At 38.9% G+C, this 21,346-nt stretch overlaps 2 protein-coding genes across 2 annotated transcripts; one reads left to right on the plus strand and one right to left on the minus strand.

Annotated features, from left to right (window-relative positions):
* Positions 1–2,407: 2,407 nt before the first annotated feature.
* LOC134677011 (uncharacterized) lies at positions 2,408–16,722 on the minus strand. Its single transcript, XM_063535417.1, has 4 exons — positions 16,319–16,722; positions 15,028–16,120; positions 5,176–5,239; positions 2,408–4,455 (listed from the first exon to the last, which is right to left on the minus strand). Exons 2-4 carry the CDS (start codon positions 16,117–16,119, stop codon positions 3,743–3,745), a joined length of 1,869 nt encoding a protein of 622 aa, XP_063391487.1. The 5' UTR covers position 16,120; positions 16,319–16,722; the 3' UTR covers positions 2,408–3,742.
* LOC134676890 (uncharacterized protein K02A2.6-like) lies at positions 7,751–9,929 on the plus strand. The gene has a single exon (XM_063535274.1). The coding sequence runs from the start codon at positions 7,751–7,753 to the stop codon at positions 9,920–9,922; it is 2,172 nt and encodes a 723-aa protein (XP_063391344.1). The 3' UTR covers positions 9,923–9,929.
* Positions 16,723–21,346: the final 4,624 nt, after the last annotated feature.

Raw genomic sequence — 21,346 nt, forward strand, 5'->3', positions numbered from 1 at the left:
ATAGATGTTCCACCGACCGAAAAATCTAATGCACAATAAATTTCATGTAATATTATAACCGGAACTCTATTTTCAACTCCTGCTTTATCAATAGGCTTTCATTATCTTATCTGTGGTCGTGCACGCAAAACGAAGTCAAGTGGTGCCAACCCTAAAAATTGCTCGGAGCAATGCTGAGCCGAGCGGAGCCGAGTTTGGCCGAAGTCAGGAGATTCGCACCCCTGCTACAGGTAGCTAAAAGTCCATCCGTTCGACCCCAATTTGGGGGTTTGCCATAAGCCGCGCGTGGCCTAGCGGCGGCATCTGTGCTGATCGTGACAAACGCGGTTTGTTAGAGAGTGAGTCTTCTGTACCTAGTACTATTATTTATTCTGTGCTAATGGTTCTACTTACTTCGCAGGCTTCGCAGCAACAGCTACTGCTCGTTTGCGAGCGGCTAGGGCGAACCCTTGCCGCTTTCGCACCAACTTGATCGTGGTCTCCGTTCCTTTTTGTTCCCCATTTTATGGCTCCTCTACACGATGGGCCAACGCCGGCCACTCCTAGGGACGCATTTATGCTTTAGAGAGAGCAAGTGATATTGCTATCTCATTCTACTGCATGGCTGCGTCCCTTGGAGTGGCCGGCGTTGGCCCATCGTGTAGAGAAGCCATTAGGAATTAGGTGCCGAAGTGCTCAGGGTGATCAGGTCTTCGGAAGGACCGGTATTGTAATTAACCTTTCATACGAGTGTGGTGGTCAAATCTCGTGGATTATATTCTATCAACCCTCTGACAGGCGTGGCTCACTCCGCAATTTCGTCGCTTTGCTACAGTTAGGTACTAGCTAAAAGTACATCCGTTCCACCCCAATTTTGGGGTTTGCCATATAGGCCAAGCAATAAGAAGTTATAGAGGGAAATGCTAGGAACACAATTTTTGACTCCGTAGCTTTGTTTGGACTAGTTAGGAGGTGAACATATCAAAAGTCCCCGGCCGTAGCCCCGGTGCTGGGGGGTAGAGGGGGGAAAGAAGGTCTCATTTTTCGGTTTTTCACTTATATCTTGGAAACTTTGCGTCTTAACGACATGACTACTAAGACAAACCAAAAGCTGATAAAATTTGTTACAAGTTTTATTCAGTCAAGTTTTTCGATATCTTTAATAGTTTTTGAGATTTCCGCTCTTGAAAGTTTATTTAAGGCTTTCAATTTTATCTTAATATCTACATTAGTGAAGCTCTTAGGCCGTGTTTGGTATCATTTTCGTATAAGTCGGGGGTGCTGAATTCATTTTTGGTATCACATTGACACCATTCCTAAGAAAAAACATGTAAACTTTAAACAAATATCTTTTTTTTTTTATTCCTCTTCACGCTTAAACCGCTCAACCGATTTAATTGAAATTTGGTGTACAGATATTTCGAGTCCCAAGACAGGACATAAGATACTTTTTATCTCAATAATCATCCTTTAAAGTTGTGAAATGGAGTATGGGGGGAATTCAACTTCGTCGACGAAACTGAATTCCTGAGGTTAATACTGCTTAAGGTAAGGTTGGAAGTCATGTTTGGTATCATTTTCATCTAAATCACAGATGTATACCACCCCAAATTTCATCTAAACCGGTTCAGCGGTTATTGACTCTCCATACAAACTTCCACCCCACTTTTCACACCCTCAAAAGACGTTTTTGGTTATAAAAACTATCTTATGTCCTTTGTCGAGACTGAAACTATTTCTATACCAAATTTCAACGAAATTGGTTCAGCTGTTTAAGCGTGAAGAGGGATTAAAAAAAATATGTTTTTTTAAATTTTGGTTTTACTTCGAAATAGTGTCAATGTGATACCATAAATGAATTCAGCACCCCCGATTTATACGAAAATGATACCAAACATGGCCTAACAGCTTCACTGATGTAGATATCAAGATAACATTAAAATCCCTAAATAAACTTTCAAGAGCGGGTATCTCAAAAACTATTCAAGATATCGAAAAACTTGACTGGATAAAACTTGTAACTAATTTTATCAGCTTTCGGTTTGTCTTAGTACTCTTGTCGCTAAGGCGCAAAGTTTCCAAGATATCAATGAAAAACCGAAAAATTCGACCTTCTTACCCCCCTCTACCCCCCAGCACCGGGGCTACAGCCGGGGACTTTTGATATGTTCACCTCGTAACTAGTCCAAACAAAGTTACGGAGTCAAAAATTGTGTTCCTAGCATTTCCCTCTACAACGTTTTTTGAGCATTCATTTCCTGACCTAATAAGCCGCGCGTGGCGCTGTCGCCACCTAGCGGACATATCTGTGCTGATCGTAACAGACGCGTTTTGTTAGAGAGCGAGTCTTTTGTACCTAGTACTATTATTTATTCTATGCCTCTGATGTGTTAAAGAGCAGTAAAATTCGTCAAAAAAAATAAAAAGATGACTAAATATGATTTTCTTTATTAGGTTTAAAATAAAAATAAGGGCGACTTGAACACTAACGTTCTTGACAAACACGACACAAAAATAATCTCAATGATACATATTTGAATTATATTCATACAAAATTCTACAACGTTGGAACAAAACTTTCATTCAAAGAAAAAAGATAAAATACTTCACACACCGCAATTCAGTACCTAAAAATTGTGAGAAGTGTTTAAGATGAGAAAACAAATTGAAGCAATCTCACTAAAGTCAATGCGGAGAAGACCGACATGCAAAATTTACTGGGGGAAGACCGTCATAGGGCAAGAACTCTTGTATTTATATACGTACTACGTACGTACGTCGCTCAGACACTCTACCGAACTACTGGTGTGTCTCACTCCGCTATTTCGTCGCTTTGCAGGTAGCTATAAGTACATCCGTCCGGCCCCAATTTTGGGGTTTGCCATAAGCCGCACGTGGCGCTGTCGCCACCTACCGACCATATCTGTGCTGATCGTAATAAACGCGTTTTGTTAAGCTGGAAACAAATTATCGGACGCGGCTGACGGGCGCGACATAAAAGTGTGCACAGTTTTCGGGACGTGGCTTTCGGCTGACAGGAACATCCAGCGCGCCAGATTTCTGTCGATGTCCGAAGGCTCAAGGTCACGTCCACGGCTTACCTCCGATAGTTTGCACAGTTCAGTGTATATTCATTATCTAGATACCTATAAGTCGCGGCTGTGAGCCGCGTCCGTCAGCCGCGTCCGATAATTTGTTTCCAGCTTTAGAGAGTGAGTCTTCTTTACTTAGTACTATTATTTATTCTGTGACCGAACTTCTGTAAGTGGAGAATGTGTAACGCAAGAATTAAAGCGATGAAAGAGCTTGTAATTGTAGAGGTAGACGGTCTTACCCACATTGAACTTACATAAAACAACTATAAATAAATACTGAACATAAAAAAATCTAGCTTCTTCCTTTGATAGCCATCGAGATTTAGAATTTGAGTAAACTAAAAGAAAATAATCCAGCGTAATTAGAGTTAGACCAAGAAAGATCTGCAACGATTTTGATAGCACGCACGTGTAATTTATTAGCATAGAAGTTTGACGCTTTTTAAAATAACACTTGCATTACGTTTACGTGTGCCATCAAAATCGTTGCAGATTTTTCTTGGTCTAACTCTACACTAATTACAAATTACAAAATTTTCAGCGCAAACTTTTGCCTTTTGAGCAAAATCAATTAAACAGCATAACGAAAAATGCACTTCCTTGTCTTATATCTAACTAAAACCAAGTTTAAAAACACTGTATTGTTTAAAAACACTTCATCTTTTTCCCTAACTATATCCGTACCCACTACCATCACTTCTCATTTCAAAAACTAAAGCACTCGTTGCAAGTTCCACTTCACTAGGTTTAGCATCCGTTCCTGTATCACTAACCAAACAACCTGTATTACTTTCAAGATCATTTGTATCTCTCTCAATAACTTCTTCTTTTATATCCATTATCAACTCATCTTCATTTTCACTTTTAACTTCAGTCACTTTAGCTTTCTTCTGCTTTTTAGGACCTGATGTCTTATTCTTCCTTTTTTCAGCTACTTTTTCTTTGATAAATATAGTTTCACCAATCGTCAACGAATCTACTATTCCATCTTTACTCTCATCATTACCATCATCATCTTTTTCATCATCATCATATTCAGTTTTAACAACTAATGTTTCGTAATCTTCTCTAGGGTCTATTTCAACATCGACTTGTCTTGGTTCTGCAACATTGATCAGGGATTCCTGAGCCGCTTTGACGACTTTCACAAAATCGTACATCTCTGTTAGTTTCACGTCGCAGGCTTGGCAGACGGTCTTGGGTAACGTTCCGTCGTTGAAGTCTAGTTGTACGGCGACGTCGTTGAAGGCCAGTGTGGTGTTGTTGGAGATATATGGCTTGTTGGAAACGGGGACGCATTTGGTGAATTCGCCGCAGAAGCGACACTGGTCGATGGTGCCTCTACTTAGAGGGTCTTGATTCTTCGATGACACGTTGGCATCTGAAAAAAAAAATCTTAGTCAAAAGATGCTGCAACACATACACCTTTTTTTGCACCCAAAGGTTGTTGAGTTCGCTCTATAGCGATAAGACTGCCTGTTGTCTGCCTCTATATTTATTAAATTATTTTTCCGAAAGCTGTATCTTACTGAGGTGTGGAATCAAAAGTATTCTATCTCTATCTACTTGGAGTCGGGCGAAGTTTCTCTCCACAGTTATTTCAATGACGGGATGCGGAGTCGGCAATGGTCAAAGGTTTGTATAGATGGCACCAGCATAGGTTTTCCCCAGTGGCATAACTAGGCGAGGGGGAAGTAGCCTACGGCCTGTCGACGGAAGGCCCCCTTTCGGTCGAGCACATTAAAAGAAAATGGCGACGTTACGCCACTAGTTTTCCCCGTCTCTAGCTCTAGTTTTGTTCTATGAGATTTAGCTTTAAGGCTAACATACTGGCCACGTCAAATTCCCGTCCAAATATGACGTAAGCTTTCTCTGTATTTCTCAGCAGAAAACGTCCGCTGAAAGTAACTGGCCAGTTTTAGTAAGTGGCCGCCCTAAACTAAAAATGAATTCTATTCACCAATAAATAACGGCCACTGTTATTGATAGGGGAATAGAATTCATTTATAGTTTCAGGCGGCCAATTACTGGCGAATTACCCTATAACTTTATATTGATATATGGTTAATCTGAGTTCTGATTCTATTTCGCGTAAACTTACCTGAGGTTTGTGTAGTCTGAATTCTGCTCGGGCCAGGCAAAGGCTGCGCGACCGGCTCGCTCACCTGCAAGTGAAGGGACAGGAAGATAAATAAATATTATTTTTGGACATTTTAACACAGATCAATCTAGTCCCACAGTAAGCTCAATAAGGCTTGTGATGTGGGTACTAGACGACGATATATATAATATAATATAAATACGTAGAAAACATCTGTAACTCAGGAACGAGTGTGTACCGTCTCTTCCGAAAATAGTTTTTTCCAGATTGCGATTTTTGCCATTCGCAATTTTTACCATTTTTTCCTTGCGAATGGCAAAAATATAAATCTGGAAAAAACGATTTTCGGAAGAGACAGTACACACTCGGCATGGTCACTACCGAGCACGGAAGAAAGAATATTAAGGGAGCAAAATTATTGTATACCCTTCGTGCTAACATAGAGAGAGACCCAAGCAAACATAGGATTCCATAATAGAACCATGAGCTAGGCTTCAAAAGGTAAGACTTCTGCGAGTTGCGAGTTTCAAGCAACAAGAGGTGAACAAACTTTGCTGTAGGTGAAGATAGTGTAGGAGTTAAACAAAAATAATATCAATCAGTTTATTTTTTATTAATTATTCTAAAACACATTCAAATTTCACAGTCACGCAACTTATATGACATGTATATAACTTACGTTGATTAAGGCGACAATGTTTTTAGTTGGAATCCCCATGTCGTTTATATATCTATAGCCCTTTTCTGACAAGAAAATTTCATTCTGACAAAAATGTACCGAACATATCGTGCTTGTTTTTGTTGGCATCCAGTTCTTCCTTCCGGTGGCATCGATCCATTTACCTTTCTGCCACGGATCTTTAGGAAATCTAGATAAACACAAAATCCTTTTAAAAGATGATTTAAATTTCCATTTCATAACAAAAATAAAGCTAATAAGGTGAAATTTAGATATTTCGAATATCACAACAATATTGCTTTGTAAAATAATAACGTGCTAGCCAATTAGTGCTAACCCGTTGTGTACTTTCAGTTTTTTAATTCAATCAAATTTCTTATCCTCCCACCGCGATGCGTGTGTGTGTGCAAGAGTGTGGAGCGGGCTTTAGACTGGCCAGCAAATACCCGGCAGTAAAATTATGTGACAGCTTAAAGCCGACACCTTTACCTACTCGTATTTAATCATAGGGGTACAATTAATATAGAGATGAAACAGGTGTACATGACTTTTACCCTAAGTAGATAATTATCAACCTTATTAAATAATTTGGTTTTTGTAGTAAACAATCAAAAAATCCTTGCGGAAACCGAAAATGTAAAAAATATTGAAATATTACTTGAAATAATACTTACCGATGATATGAAATGCCCCCACGGATAATATTTTTTGTTCGGCTAGAGTTTTTACACTCCAAAATGGAGCAGCACGGCATATTTGTAATTTTTACTGCGATCGTTTTCACATCTGACATCTCAAAAGTGCCATACTGAACTGTCACACGACTGACAAGTCTGTGGTGAAATCGAGTGCATCTAACCTTAATCTTGCCACACGCTATAGACGTATGATTCACTTCTATTAATTCTTTGCTTTGTGCTACAGAGCTACCGACTAAGTAGGCTAGGAGGCCGTTAAATAATAATCGAATATTCTACTTTTTTTTTTTATGAAATACGAGGCAAATGAGCAGACGGATCACTTGATGGTAAGCGATTACCGCCGCCCATGGACACCCGAAACACCAGAAGGGTTGCAAGCGCGTTGCCGGAATTTAAGATGGGCGTACGCTCTTTTCTTGAAGGTTTGAAGGTCGTATCGGTCCGGAAATACCGCAGGCGACAGTTCATTCCACAGTTTGGCTGTGCGAGGCAGGAAGTTTCTGCAGAAACGCACAGTTGAGGACTGCCAACCATCCAAGTGATGAAGATGGTAATGTCTTAGTCGTATTTTCTTACAAGTTACAAGACATGACATAGTCGTATTTTCTTACTGGAGGACCTGAAAACGTTATCGTGTGTCCTTGCATGATAGTATTTACAATTTTAATACGAATTGTAAATCCACCCAACGAGCTAACGGACGCCAGGCGCTTCTTTCATCCGAAAGCGGCCACCAATCCGTCAACATTTTGGTCCACCTGTCATCACTCTGCCTAGCAACATGTCCCGCCCAACTCCATTTAATGGCTCCTCTACACGATGGGCCAACGCCGGCCACTCCAAGGGACGCATTTATGCGTTAGAGGGGGCAAGTGATATTGCTATCTCATTCTACCACATGGCTGCGTCCCTTGGAGTGGCCAGCGCTGGCCCATCGTGTAGAGGAGCCCTTAGCTTGGAGATGACGACACCCACTGTCATATTATGTATATGTGGGTAAGGAGCGATTCTGTATTTTGTAGGCCTACCCGTCTATAAAAATAAACAGTCAGTCATTGCTTGATCTTGTTGTTTGATTGAAGTGTTCCCTATACTTTTACATGGCGCAGTCGGTTAAAGTGATAAAAAGTGCATAATTTGGAAGTCAGAAGACCAAAACGTTAAGATACTAAGGAAGTTCTAAAAAAAAACTAAGATGGAATCGGTTCTTACTCCCCCGTTGCCGTTTAAGTTCGAGGAGAATATAACCAATATGGCGTTTGGCAGTTTGTGTGAATCCTGGGAGAAGTGGAAGAATGGTTTTCAAATATACGTTAAGGCATGTGAAATTAATAAGAAAACGGAAGATATTCAAATTAACATTTTTTTACACGTCGTAGGGGAACAGTGCCGTGAGATAATAGAACAAAGTACGACGAAATGTACAACATTAGCGACCTTAATAGGTCTAGTCGATAAGCATTTTAAAGCGAAAAAAAATGTAACGGTCGAGCGTCATCGGTTTTTTACTCGTCAACAAGGTGAACATGAGTCCATAGACCAATACGTCTTTGAATTGAGAAAGTTGGCTCAGTCATGCGAGTTTGGTAACCTAAACGACGGGTTAATAAAAGATAGACTCATATGCGGAATCGTCAGTGCAGCGATTAGGGAGCGGTTGCTACGCGAGGACGACCTAACGCTAAGTAAAGCATTAGAAATATGTCGGGCTGCTATAGTGTCGAAAATGTATTCGGAGGACATTAAACGAGAGTGTACTAGTGAAATAAAAAGTAACGAAGTGTGTGCGGTAGCTAACAAAGAAGTATACGAGTTAAATCGGTCAGGTGCGAAAGTCGAGGCAAAATCGAGTCGTAGTACGAGTTCTGGACGAGGATGGCGCGGGCGCGGATGGGTGCCTGGCGCAGGGCGCGGTGGCGCGTCGGGCGCGGGCCCGGCCGGCGCTCAGCACCGCGCGCCGTACGCGCATCGCGGAGGGCGGTGCGGCCAGTGTGGCGGTGTGCACAAAAAGTACGACTGTCCGGCATACGGCAGGAGCTGTATGAAATGTTCCAGACCGAATCATTTTGCCAGGATGTGCAGGGTGTACATGGTGGAAGAGTCTGAGGACCAGGTAAATAATATTAATAACCGACCTTGTGACTGTTGTGATGAGTGGAACACGGAATTAAAAATAAATAATGTACCAGTGAGTTTTAAATTGGATACGGGGGCACAGGTTAACATACTCCCCGAGGGTTATTTGATGAAATTAGGTATTGCGAGTGAGGATTTGTTAAAAATAAATACAAGACTTACAGAATACTCCGGTGCTGGTATTAATGTCATAGGAAAGATTTTCTTACGAGTCAGATATAAAAAAGATTTATATGTATTAGAGTTTAAAATTGTTGATTTAGATTCCGCGCCGATACTTGGACGGGACGCGTGTAAAGAGTTAAATTTGGTCAGGCGAGTTATGTCTGTGGAGCAGTCAAATGATGATTTTCCGGATTTTATAAAGGAATTTAGTGATGTTTTTCATGGTATAGGTTGTCTTCCTGGCGAGTATAAAATTCAGTTAAAATCAGATGCGGCACCGGTCATTCATGCACCGAGGAAATTACCATTTGCGATAAAAGATGCGGTTAAAAATAAGTTGTTAGAGATGGAGGCTCAGAACATAATTGCTAAAGTTGAGGGTCCTTCGGACTGGGTTAGTAGCATAACGGTAGTTAAAAAATCAAATGGAGATTTGCGGATTTGTTTGGATCCAAAAGAGCTAAATAATGCTATAAAACGGGAACACTTTAGGCTTCCAACCATCGATGAGATAGTGTCAAATTTGTCAGGCGCGCGGTACTTTAGTACCCTTGACGCGAGCTCAGGTTTCTGGCAGGTGCGGCTTGACGAGACTAGTAGGTATTGTACATTTAATACGCCTTTTGGAAGGTACAAGTTTTTAAGAATGCCATATGGAATCTGTTCGGCGTCTGAAGTCTTTCACAAAAAGATATATGAAAATTTTGATGATATTGAAGGGGTATGTATGTACATAGATGATTTATTGGTGTATGGCCGTACTAAGGAGGAGCATGATCAGCGGTTGAAAAATGTGTTGGAGAGGTGTGTGAAAGTGAACCTTAAGCTTAATAGAAATAAATGTCGGTTTGGTTTGCAAGAGATAAAGTATTTAGGACATCGAATAACAAAGGACGGTCTGAGTCCGGATGACTCACACATAACAGCAATAAAAAATATGCCTACACCCGTGAATAGGAAGGATATTGAACGATTTTTAGGGCTTATTACGTACGTAGGAACGTTCATACCAAATTTATCAGATAAGACTCAACCATTAAGAGAGTTATTAAAAAAAGGAAATTGAATGGCATTGGGATGAGTCTCAGAGTAAATGTTTTAATGATCTTAAAGAATGCTTGATGAAGAGACCAGTGTTACAGTATTATAGCATGAATCAGCCAATAGTCATTTCAGTAGATGCGAGTAAAAGCGGCCTTGGCTGTTGTCTGATGCAAAATAACCTACCCGTATGCTATGCTTCCAAGTCGTTAACCAAAACGGAGCAAAAATACGCACAGATTGAAAAGGAGTTGTATGCCTGTTTGTTTGCATGTGAGCGATTTTATCCGTACATATATGGAAGATCGGATATAACAATCGAGACCGATCATAAACCATTAATTAGTATAATTAAAAAGCCTATAGTGGACTCGCCATCTCGCCTACAAAGAATGTTATTAAGGTTGCAGCGTTATACGTTTAATTTGGTATATAAGCCAGGTAAACATCTGTATATAGCGGACACGCTGTCGCGCGCATACGAGCCGGGCGCGAGCGTCGAGCATGCTGGCCGCGAGGCGCTGCACGACGAGGTGTGCGCTGTGGAGCGCGCACTGGCCGTGGTCGCCGACGACCACATCACCGACCACCAGTTCGTCGCGTTACAAAAACAAACTGACACCGACGACGAACTAGTACAGTTAAGGAAATGTATTTTAAAAGGGTGGCCGAGTGATAAAAAAGATTTAGCAGACGTATTAAGGCCTTATTGGACTTACAGGGATGAGTTAACTGTGGGACAAGGGTTAGTTTGGAAAGGGGATAGGATAGTTATACCTAGGTCTCTAAGAAAGGATATGTTAACAAAACTACATATAGGGCACATGGGCAAGGAAAAATGTAAATTACGAGCGAGAGAAATAATGTTTTGGCCATGTATTACTAATGATATAGACAACTTGATAAATAATTGTAATATATGTTTGTCGCATAGGAAAAATAATCAAAAGGAAGAATTGATTCCACATGAAATTCCAGATGAACCGTGGGTCAAGATAGGCGTGGATTTGTTTCAGACACAAGGGGTTGACTATTTATTAGTAGTTGACTACTACAGTAAGTTTATAGAAATTACTAGGTTGTCGTCAACAACATCTGATTACGTAATATCAGCTCTTAAAGATATATTTTGTCGCCAAGGGATACCTAGCATAGTTATGTCAGACGGTGGACCTCAGTTTACATCCTTAAGTTTCAAAGAGTTTGCTGATGAATGGCAATTCACTCATAAAAAGTCGTCTCCAAGATATGCACAGTCTAATGGTCAGATAGAAAGGACGGTACAAACTGTTAAAAATATTATAATTAAAACAAGTGAAAATCGCACTGATTTCAGGCTGGGTCTTCTAGAATATTTAAATACGCCTTTATCTAATGATTTAGCATCACCAGCTCAACTACTGCAAAGTAGAAAAATGAGAAGTATAATTCCAATGTGTCCAAAGCTCTTAAAACCGAAAATTCAAAATTACGTAAAAAATTAAGTTACTTCATAAAAAACATATACAGAAAAAATACTACGACCGTAACGCTAAAAACTTGCCTATTTTATCGGTGGCGGATAAAGTTAAAGTTCTATTGGATCCAAATAAAAAAGGTTGGTCATCTGGAACCATTTTAAAAGTTTTAGGCCCACGCAGTTATAAAATTAAGTTGTTAAACGGTAACGAAATAATTAGAAATCGTCGACATATAATTAGCGACTCGCCGCACAGAAGTGACTCGCCTGATATGTATTCATTCTTTGATTTCGATGACGTAATGCCATCCCCGTTATCAAGTGCTGACACTGCTCCGCACATTGTAAACAGCACTGTACCAACTAACGGTAATAATCTTGTTACTCGTTCCGGCAGGAGAGTGAGGGCTCCAGATAGGTGGGGTAACTGGACCTAACAACAGATGTCGATGTTCAGCGAAGGACGGGAGACGCATCCCAAATAATTTACATGTACACAAAAATACCTATTGTATTATTAATTAAACAAATTTAAAACAACATATTTGTCGTAATAAGAATTGAAATTAGTATATAAGTAAAACTGTATTACGATGTAGGTACCTACTAAACAACAACTGCAATTCTATTTTAGGTACCTACTTATATGTTTGCATGAATTTGTAAGTTTTTAAGTAAATGTAGATGTCATAGCAATGTAAACCTTTTTGCCTAGCGACTAAGTCGAGTTTTGAATAGCCTGTTGTGCAATAACAAAAACTAATCTGAAATAATGTAAAATATTGTTTTTCTGTAATTAATCCTTATAACATTAAACTAATGATGAATAGAAGTTCATTATTGTATACTTTTTAAATGCCAACTGATATACGTAGTAGGTATTGTTACTCATATAGTTAATTGTGAATGCGATTGATGTATTTTGTCACTATATAAATACCTACCTGTAATTCTAAGTAGTACCTATTATGGAAAAAATAGGTACTTTTTGTTATTACAAAACGAAACCTGTTGTTAACCTAATGTGCTATTATTCCGTATGTTATGTTACTAGTTATTATTATGCAATCACAATTACTATTATTAATAGAATCTGCAAAATAATTAAATTTATTTCAGATGTCTTTAATGTATTGATATAAAAAAAAAATGCATGCTGTATGGATTTTGATTTGATTTTTTTTTTCTTTTTTGTATTTTTGAAAAGGGAAGATGTCATATTATGTATATGTGGGTAAGGAGCGATTCTGTATTTTGTAGGCCTACCCGTCTATAAAAATAAACAGTCAGTCATTGCTTGATCTTGTTGTTTGATTGAAGTGTTCCCTATACTTTTACACCCACGTCTCGCACCTTGGTGCGGCGTCGGATTTCGACATTCCTCACTCGGTCTTGCAGTTTGCCGAGCATGGTGCGCTCCATGGCTCTTTGTGCTACTCGTATTTTATGCACAGCCCCCCCTAGTGAGCGTCCATGTCTCGGCACCGTATGTCATGGTGGGCAGGACACATTGATTAAAGAGGCGAGTTTTCAGGCATTGTGGAAAGTTTTTAGATTTGAGGATGTCCGCATGTTTGTTGAATGCCGCCCAACCCAACTGGTCTGTTAATATAATTATCAGTTACAAAAAACTAGTTAGAACTTAGAATTCATTCCCCAAACGAATTGATTAGGTGACAAAACGAAAAATCACCTTTCATGTTTTTTAATCTGAAAGAATGGCAAACTCGCATATCAAAACCAGAAACAAATATAATATCTTTATTTCCAAACTGTTGAAGCTTACCATCTCCTGCTTAACAATTTTCAAATGTCCAAAAAACGCCTCCATATCATCTTCATCGAACACAGTTTGTCTAATGATCTCCCCAGCCTTTCGTGTTTCAAATATCAGCTGGTGTCTATTCCTAAACGACCGGAACCACTCTACACCGGCCGTTTTAGCATTAATCCAACCCTGCGGTATTTTTTTATTAATAATTTTCGCCATTTTATAAGCGAGTCTTCGGCAGTCTCTTGAAGAAAAGCCTTCTGTTGTCAGTCCTTTGAATTTCTCTGTCCCGTTTTTAATGTATTTGAATAAACAATCCTCTTCTTCAGCACTAAACACTCTGTTAACTTCGTAGTTAGGTGTCAAGCGAATAGGTTTCCCTTGGTTATTTTTCAGTGTGACTAAGTACCTGCGGACGGTGGCGTAGCTTAAACGGCACTGCATACTGGCGTGTCTAATGCTTAGGCCGGAATTTATGAGGTTGAGAGCCGTTCTCATATCGTCTTCTGTGTGGTTACCCATTTTTCTAACTCCTTTTCTAGCACGACCCATCTGAAATTAAATTATTTATCAACACAATCATTAGTTTAGATTTTTCTTTAAGTTTAGTATTAAGTATATTACTAATATTACCCTAAGCTTGTCTGGAAGAGATCGCTTGCAGTGATAAGACCGCCTGTCTTTATTTACAGTGTAAATCTGTTTTTAAAATTGTTATCTTTGTGGTACTATAAATAATATTTACTTACTTATATTATTTATGTTTGAAATCGGTCTATTAATCTCCAAGTAATCAGTGAATAATATTAAAATATCTATGTCAAACGGTCTCTGAGAAAAACGTATTTAACTGATTTGCAAGACCGAAGTGATCCCATAAGTGTTCCGTAAACAAAGTTTTGTACGGAACACTAAAAAGGATTCCAATGAATTGAGAACCATCTCCTTTTTGAGAGATTTACTATTAATAACACCTTAAAAACAACTGATCAATGTTACTATTTTTGTTTTAGTAATATTTTCATCTAGCTAACGCTATCAGTAAATGTAATAAACAATAAGTAATAAAAAAATACTTACGTTTAATATTTCACAAACAATCTAAAAATAACACACAACACAGCTGACGCAAGGCAGGCACGCTGCCAACTGAGAGGGCCGCGGCCATTTTGTATCTTGCACGGAGTGGCAACTTCGCGGTCCACTGTGTACCACTGGCTAAAGTACGACGTACACGCGCCGACCGCCAAGAGCCCAACGACTCCAATGAGTTGTTGATGAAATTGGAAGTAATAATTTCGTATTACTTACGTGATTTTTATGACGCAAATTGTTAATTAAGAATTTCAGGTTTTAATTTTGTAAAATGTCTTAACATCGAAAATTTCAGAAATTTTTAGATAGAGTTAAGATCGATAATATACATAATTATTTAAAGAATCAAGCCAGGTAGGTAGATTATACTAGTCATAAACAAACATGCAAACAAGACTAACGCCCACCCGCGATCAACGTAGCTTATGGACGCTTGAAACTTCAAATGAGTCAATGTCCGTTTAGATGCAATATGACCACCCCCCTACATACAAAAGATACATAAAACTGCTCTAATCATAATCTTTTTGTATTGTAAGGAAAAAGTAAGGTGTAAAAACAGTATTTTTATTTTAAAGCCTTCAAGGACCAGCATAAAATTAAAAGATAGACTGGTTTTGGAATACCTTATGTTATTATTACCAAGAATGCCGTTACCAGGATTTAAACCTGGGGCCTCCAGAGCTCATGCCATGTTTTATAGGCAGGATAATTACATTAATTACCAAATATGCTAGTAAGGAAGCCGTTAAATAATAAGTTTATTGTCGCAACAATTTTATTTACTTACTATTGCCATACTTACTTTAAAGTTATACTCCTCAACAGGTTCAGGTACAAATTCTTCACCCGTAACAACACTCGGATTGAACGGTGACACTCCATTCTCTCTGAAACACTTCACTATCTCCTTTTTCGACGGCAACATTGCACATACAATGTGTGATATGTCACAGCCTGGCTCAAAAAACAGGTTTTGACTTTTGCTAGGTTTTTTAACAAACTTCGCTAATTTTACTAAAGGTTTCATACAGCCTTCACTCTTAGGAATACAAAGAAGTGTAATTGAATTTTGTTTTGCTTTTTTCAAAACATTCATATCGACATATTGGCAGTTGTCTATTAGTAACAGAATGGGATCAGCTACACTTGGTTTAGTACGATCTATGAAATGGTTTAAGTATCTCGAGTCTGTAGCATTTGTTATTTCTGTTTTACTTTCAATACAAATCTTAGATTTGTCTTTCAGCTTGTATTCTTCGTTATTCATCATAAGCATTGGTGTCACAATTTCTCCAGAAGCATTTACAGCTAATTCCATAGATACCGGTTTTAGATCAGCCAAACTTGTGTCGGCAATATATTTGGCGATCGGAACAGTAATTTCTTCTAAATAGTAAATTCTTGACGGTAAAAACTTGTGTTTATCCATTAATTTGTCCAATATAGTGAAGAAATTTTTCATTGACTTTCCTTTCAACGGTTTCACTGGAAAATTGTGCCTTCTTACAAACTTGTCTCCCCAATCTTTGCTAGCGGTACCATTTTTGATCCAACCCTCCGGTATCACATATTTCCATCTTCTTGCAATGTGAAAAGAAAGTTTTCTCACTTCATCTATAGATAATCCACAGAAAACTTTAGCGTATTGGGCTAATTGTTTGACAATTTCTTGTTCTTGAGAAGCCGTGAAGAGCAGCTTGGGTTTGTAACCGACGGTGGGGTTGTCACCCGATTTCAGCTTCTTAATGAATCGGAAGAGTGTCGCGTGGCAGATGTTGAGGGCCTTCGCTATTGCCCGTAGACTTTGCCCTTGATGCATGACAGCATAAGCGGCCGATTGCATCAGTTCCTGAGGAGTTTTCCCCCGGTTCGTTTTTCTGACATAATACCGCATTCTAAAAATGGAAAAAAAATTAAAGGTGGTTTTCTCATTATATGCAAAAAATAAAACAAAATATCGAGCATTAACATAAATACCTGTAAGTATTCAATTATTTCTAAAACGTACTTGCTTTTATACTTTCACTTGCTTGCGTATACTTTCACTACGTTTAATAATGAAAAATACAATTTAATAAGGTACATGTACTTACGTTTTATATTCAGATAACACAAGCGTAGTTAGAAATCGTTTTATATGTGTTTTTTATCATTTATTGTATCTAGGAATCAAAATTTTACACAGTATTTCCGAAATTAATTGCATCGATTTTTCAACAAACAATAACGTTTCTCACTCGTTTCCTTAACATATACACTAATATAATTGCGTGAAAACTGTAAAAGAATCCCTACAAAACTAAAACATATAAACAATGTTTAGTTTTACGTGAATTTTACTAATAATATGCTTTTGATGCTTTTCTCATTAAGTAAACTCAACGTTCGGTAGATGCTAATAACGCTCGCTCAAAACATTTGAGACATAAAAAATGTTTTGTACAAAAATAAACCGAAGCACTTCAAAATAAGGTTCAATCTGTAATAACCCAAAATATTCCGAGCGTGTCAACTTTTTGATGCCTACTATCGTCAATCGTCACCAAATCGTCACCATCGTCACGCAAGCGATTTAGTGATGTCCAACGCTACCACCATGGTGATTCGATTCAGAGGCGTAGGTAATAATAACAAATCGACGTTTTTATGATTGATTTTCTATAGATTCTTTTATCGAATATAAATCGAGTTTATAAAAATGCGAAGCGAGTTCAGAGCAGTCGGTGCTATGAGTCACAGAACAAAAATCGAGATAGACGAAGAGTTAGTCAATTTATATGAGAATCGAGTGTGTGTGTGTGTGTGAGCCTTAACATTTTGCGTAGGTATTTTGACGTCACGCGAGTCATTTAGTGATGTGCACAACATAAACAGAATCATTTCCAATTGTGTCATCGATCCCAACCTTTTTATTATTTGAAATTATCATCAGTATATCTATAGTCGGATAAGCTGTACTGATTAGTCGCCGAAACTTTGATGGGCCAGTAAATGTATCTTCGTGAAAATGTATCGAACAAATCCGGCTATGCTTTGTAGGGAGCCAGTTTTTGCGTCCCGTTGCTTCAATCCATTTATTTTTTATACAAGGATCTTCCGGAAAACTGAAACAACATTGCAATATAGTAACTATATTTTTTAATTATCGATATAACTATAATTATTATCCTTTTGCCAATAATATTTCATTTCGACTACTACTTCATCACACGGCTACATAAATCGTAGGTTAAAAAATAATTGTAATGTTTTCAGTCTTCAAAATCGATTTTAATCGATTAAGTTAAGAATTCGGCATTGAAAGTCGCAGGGTACGCTATATCTTACTTTTGACAGAAAAATCAACCTTGATCGCGTCTCGAGTAGTCTCGACAAGTTTGGATTGTTTTAGTTTCGTTGCTGGTTTTCAATGCTTGCCAAGTCTGGCGCGCCAAATTAAAGACGCAACGGTAAAGTAGCATTACATTAGACATAGAGTCGCCTGCTCGCCTGCTACTGTTTATAAATGAAATTAATACTGAGCAACAAAATTAATTGTGTTTTTAATAATAACAGTTATTTTAGGGCAAAGAGTACTTACCGATGAAAGGAAATGTCTTGATTAGCTCCTACTTCTTTGGTGGTGTTTGAACAGTTTATTATCGAGCAAGGGGCCATTTTGTTATCACATCCGAACGTCACACGCGGAAAGCGATCGAGAGCGGACTGAGCATCGCGGCGAGCGAAAACGATTTATAATCGTCTTTTCGGTAAGCCCGCTCCACACTCGTGCGCGAATTGCGGCGCGAAGCCGCGAACGCGAGTCTGGAGTCGATTTCGCATATCAGGGAACTAGACTCCACACTCGCGTTCGCGGCTTCGCCCGCGATTCACGCGCATAGTCTGGAGGGCGCTGTACGCGAATAACATACACCATAAGCCCGCTCCACACTCGAGCGCGAATCACGGCGCGAAGCCGCGAACGCGAGTCTGGAGTCGATTTCGCATATCAGCGAACTAGACTCCACACTCGCGTTCGCGGCTTCGCCCGCGATTCACGCGCATAGTCTGGATGGGGCTATACACTATTTCCGTCTTATATCTACTCGATACAGGTCTGTACGGCTACCATCAGTTTGGCATTGACATAAACGCTATCGTGAACGTAATTTACTTTCTATGTCTCTCGCTCGTACTGACATATTAGTGAGAAAGAGATATATAGAAAGTAAATTACGTTCACGATAGCGTTTATGACTTAAGTCAATGCCAAACTGATGGTAGCCGTAAAACTACAAATAGGTACTTAACATTAGAAAACTAAGTCAAAGTCATTCAGATCGAAGGTCATGGGACATGCTATCCCCTTAAGGGCATTAAGGTATAATAACTATAAGTGCATATAAATGTCTATCCCAATTGTACTAACCAGAAAATAAAGTAAATCAATCGCTTGCACAGGTTTAACATTTTCCTGATTGCGGCTACATGTCGGAACGGCTGCTGCTACTTGAACTTGATTATTGTCTAAATTTCCAGTGCAGTTATTTGAAAACACCATCTGAAAATTACGTACAATTCAACTATTACATATATAGATAAAGCGGGAAGCCATCGAAATCCAGAAACGAAATACGCTAAACATTTCAACAAGAAAGGTGGTTATATGGAGACAGTGAACGAATATTAACTAGCAACCGCCTTTGGGAACATTACCGTTCAAATTCTCGGGACAAATTAGCACACATACACAATTACGCCTGCATTTAAATAAGACGATGCGTTTACGTTTACAGAGCCTGTAATCGAAGCTGGTAAACGAAATAATAGTCATCTCTCTTACACAAATGTACACAGCTAAGTGTAGATGAAATGCATATAATGTCAATAACTACCAATCAGCGACATTAATCCGCTAATAACCTTCTTGCTGTACGTACTGGCCGCTGAGAGTTCGCGGTTCATATTTGATTAGAATATGAGATATGACTTGGACAGGGATAGGTTTATGCAATACATTGAAAAACCAGTCAAATAATTCACATATAATTATTTAATGCAGATTAAAAGATAACTAGTTAAAATTTTGTTATGAAATGACAGACTAACTCAATATAAGTATATAAATATTCACTGTTGTATAAATGTATTCCGCTATTATAAGTATTTTTATAGCTAGGTATATTTTATTATCAATCTGTATGTCATGTCGGTGCGAAGTCACGTTCAGGTATAGTCTGTCCGTTTTTCTAAGATCAAGTACAGGTTAGACGTGCGCGCCGCGCCGGCGCCGCCGCGCCGCGCCGCCATTCATACGCGCCGCCGCCGCCGGCTCATCCACTCGGCGCGCCGGTGCACGGCCGTATATATGAATTTTCTCAAAAATGGACGGCCAAGTCGACTTTGCCGTCTAAAAAATAGGTCGCGAAGCGCGTAGTTTATGGTCAGTCAAAAATTAAAAACTTAAAAACATTGCAGTCTCGATTTTGGGACTGCAAACTTCCAAACTTTTTAAAAGTTGAAATGGCCATATCAAATGAAGGCACAGGCCCATTAAACAGCCAAACAGATGATTAGTACCGCGACTACTTAGCTGTCTCAAATAGGTTGGCGTATTTTTGGCAGAAAAATACACTTCTATTTTTTTATAAAAAAAAATAAACAGGCGGCAAGGGCTTTTTTCTGTAAAAATATATACGTAAGATCTGTATCTGCTTTCGTGAAATATTTCTGTGATAATTATAGTTCTTGCACCATTTTTGAGAAAAGCACTATATATGACTCGGCTGGAAGGCTACTTGCTGGCTTCGGATTCAATTAAACGGACTCCCAAGGTCGTCCGTTTAAAACGAATCCTCAGCTTGCAAGTAGCTACTTCCGAGCCTCGATAATAATGTACTATTTTCGATATTTTTTTATGGCAAATCTAATGAGATCCTAACGATTTTAATGCCTGAACAAACGTGAACTAACGTCGCCCGATGACTTCACATAGTTAATTTGGCTGATTTCGGGGTGGGGTGGTTATCGTGAAGACAGCCCACTTTGACCAAAAAAATAAAAATTTAATGGTTCGGGGCCCTAATGATTCTAATGCCTGAACAATCATGAACTAACGAATATCTTGCTATCTAGACCAATAAAACTTAAAAAAAGTGGTTTGGGTTGGCTAGCGTGAAGACAGCCACCCCCTTTTGTTTAAAAAAAATGTATATTAGAATCGGGGATATGTACAAGAATAGCGTGTGCGTAAGTATAATGCTAGTGAAAAACTATACATAGTTAATTTTTGCAGTTTTAGTAGGTAATACCCTCGGAGTAATTAACAATGGAGCCGCCATTAACAGGCGTTCCCCTCTGTCGAAAATAGGCGGCCAATGGTCAACCACATGTCAACCATATGTATGGACTGACGTTTATCTGACATGACGTACCTATACATTTGATGTGCCCCTCCCCCGCAAAAAACGGCAGACTATTTTGTACCGAAAATTTTAGACATGGCGTCTCCGTTGTTAATTACTCCGAGGTAATACCTAAATGAAAAAAATTGCTACACGCCGGCGCCGCCGCGCCGCGCCGACCAAAAAAGCCGGCGCGCCGCCGCCGGCAAATTTTAGGTCGGCGCGCACGTCTAGTACAGGTACAGACGTACGCCTTAGTAAATGTATGGCGAACTTGAACTTAGAAATCGGACAGGCTATACAGCCTGCAAAATTTACATGGGTACACGAATCGGGTCACAAATATTTGAACAGGCAGAGACACAATAAAGGCTCATCCCCACTTTCATTTCCCATTTGAAAAATGCATTTTAGACTGAGTTATGTAGAAAAAATATTATCGAAAATTATCTCTTAAACTAGACGGGAAATATAGGTACAGCATTTTTAACCTTGAAATGTGATCAGGAATGCGCTTGTAGAATCTTCCGGGTTCCTCTTGAACACCGTGTATACCATGTGTACTGGTTTTTGGATTATAATATGGAAGATCGCATCTATTCGAAACAATACTGTAGTGATTACTTTTTTATGTCAGCCAAAAAAAATACGATTACTTACAGTACAAATCGGTACAGCAGTTTTGTTAAGCTGCGTGAACCCTTTTTTTGATAAGTGGAAATCTTCATCTTTGAAATG

The sequence above is a fragment of the Cydia fagiglandana genome, chromosome 25, assembly GCF_963556715.1.
Source record: "Cydia fagiglandana chromosome 25, ilCydFagi1.1, whole genome shotgun sequence".
Classification (NCBI taxonomy): domain Eukaryota; kingdom Metazoa; phylum Arthropoda; class Insecta; order Lepidoptera; family Tortricidae; genus Cydia; species Cydia fagiglandana.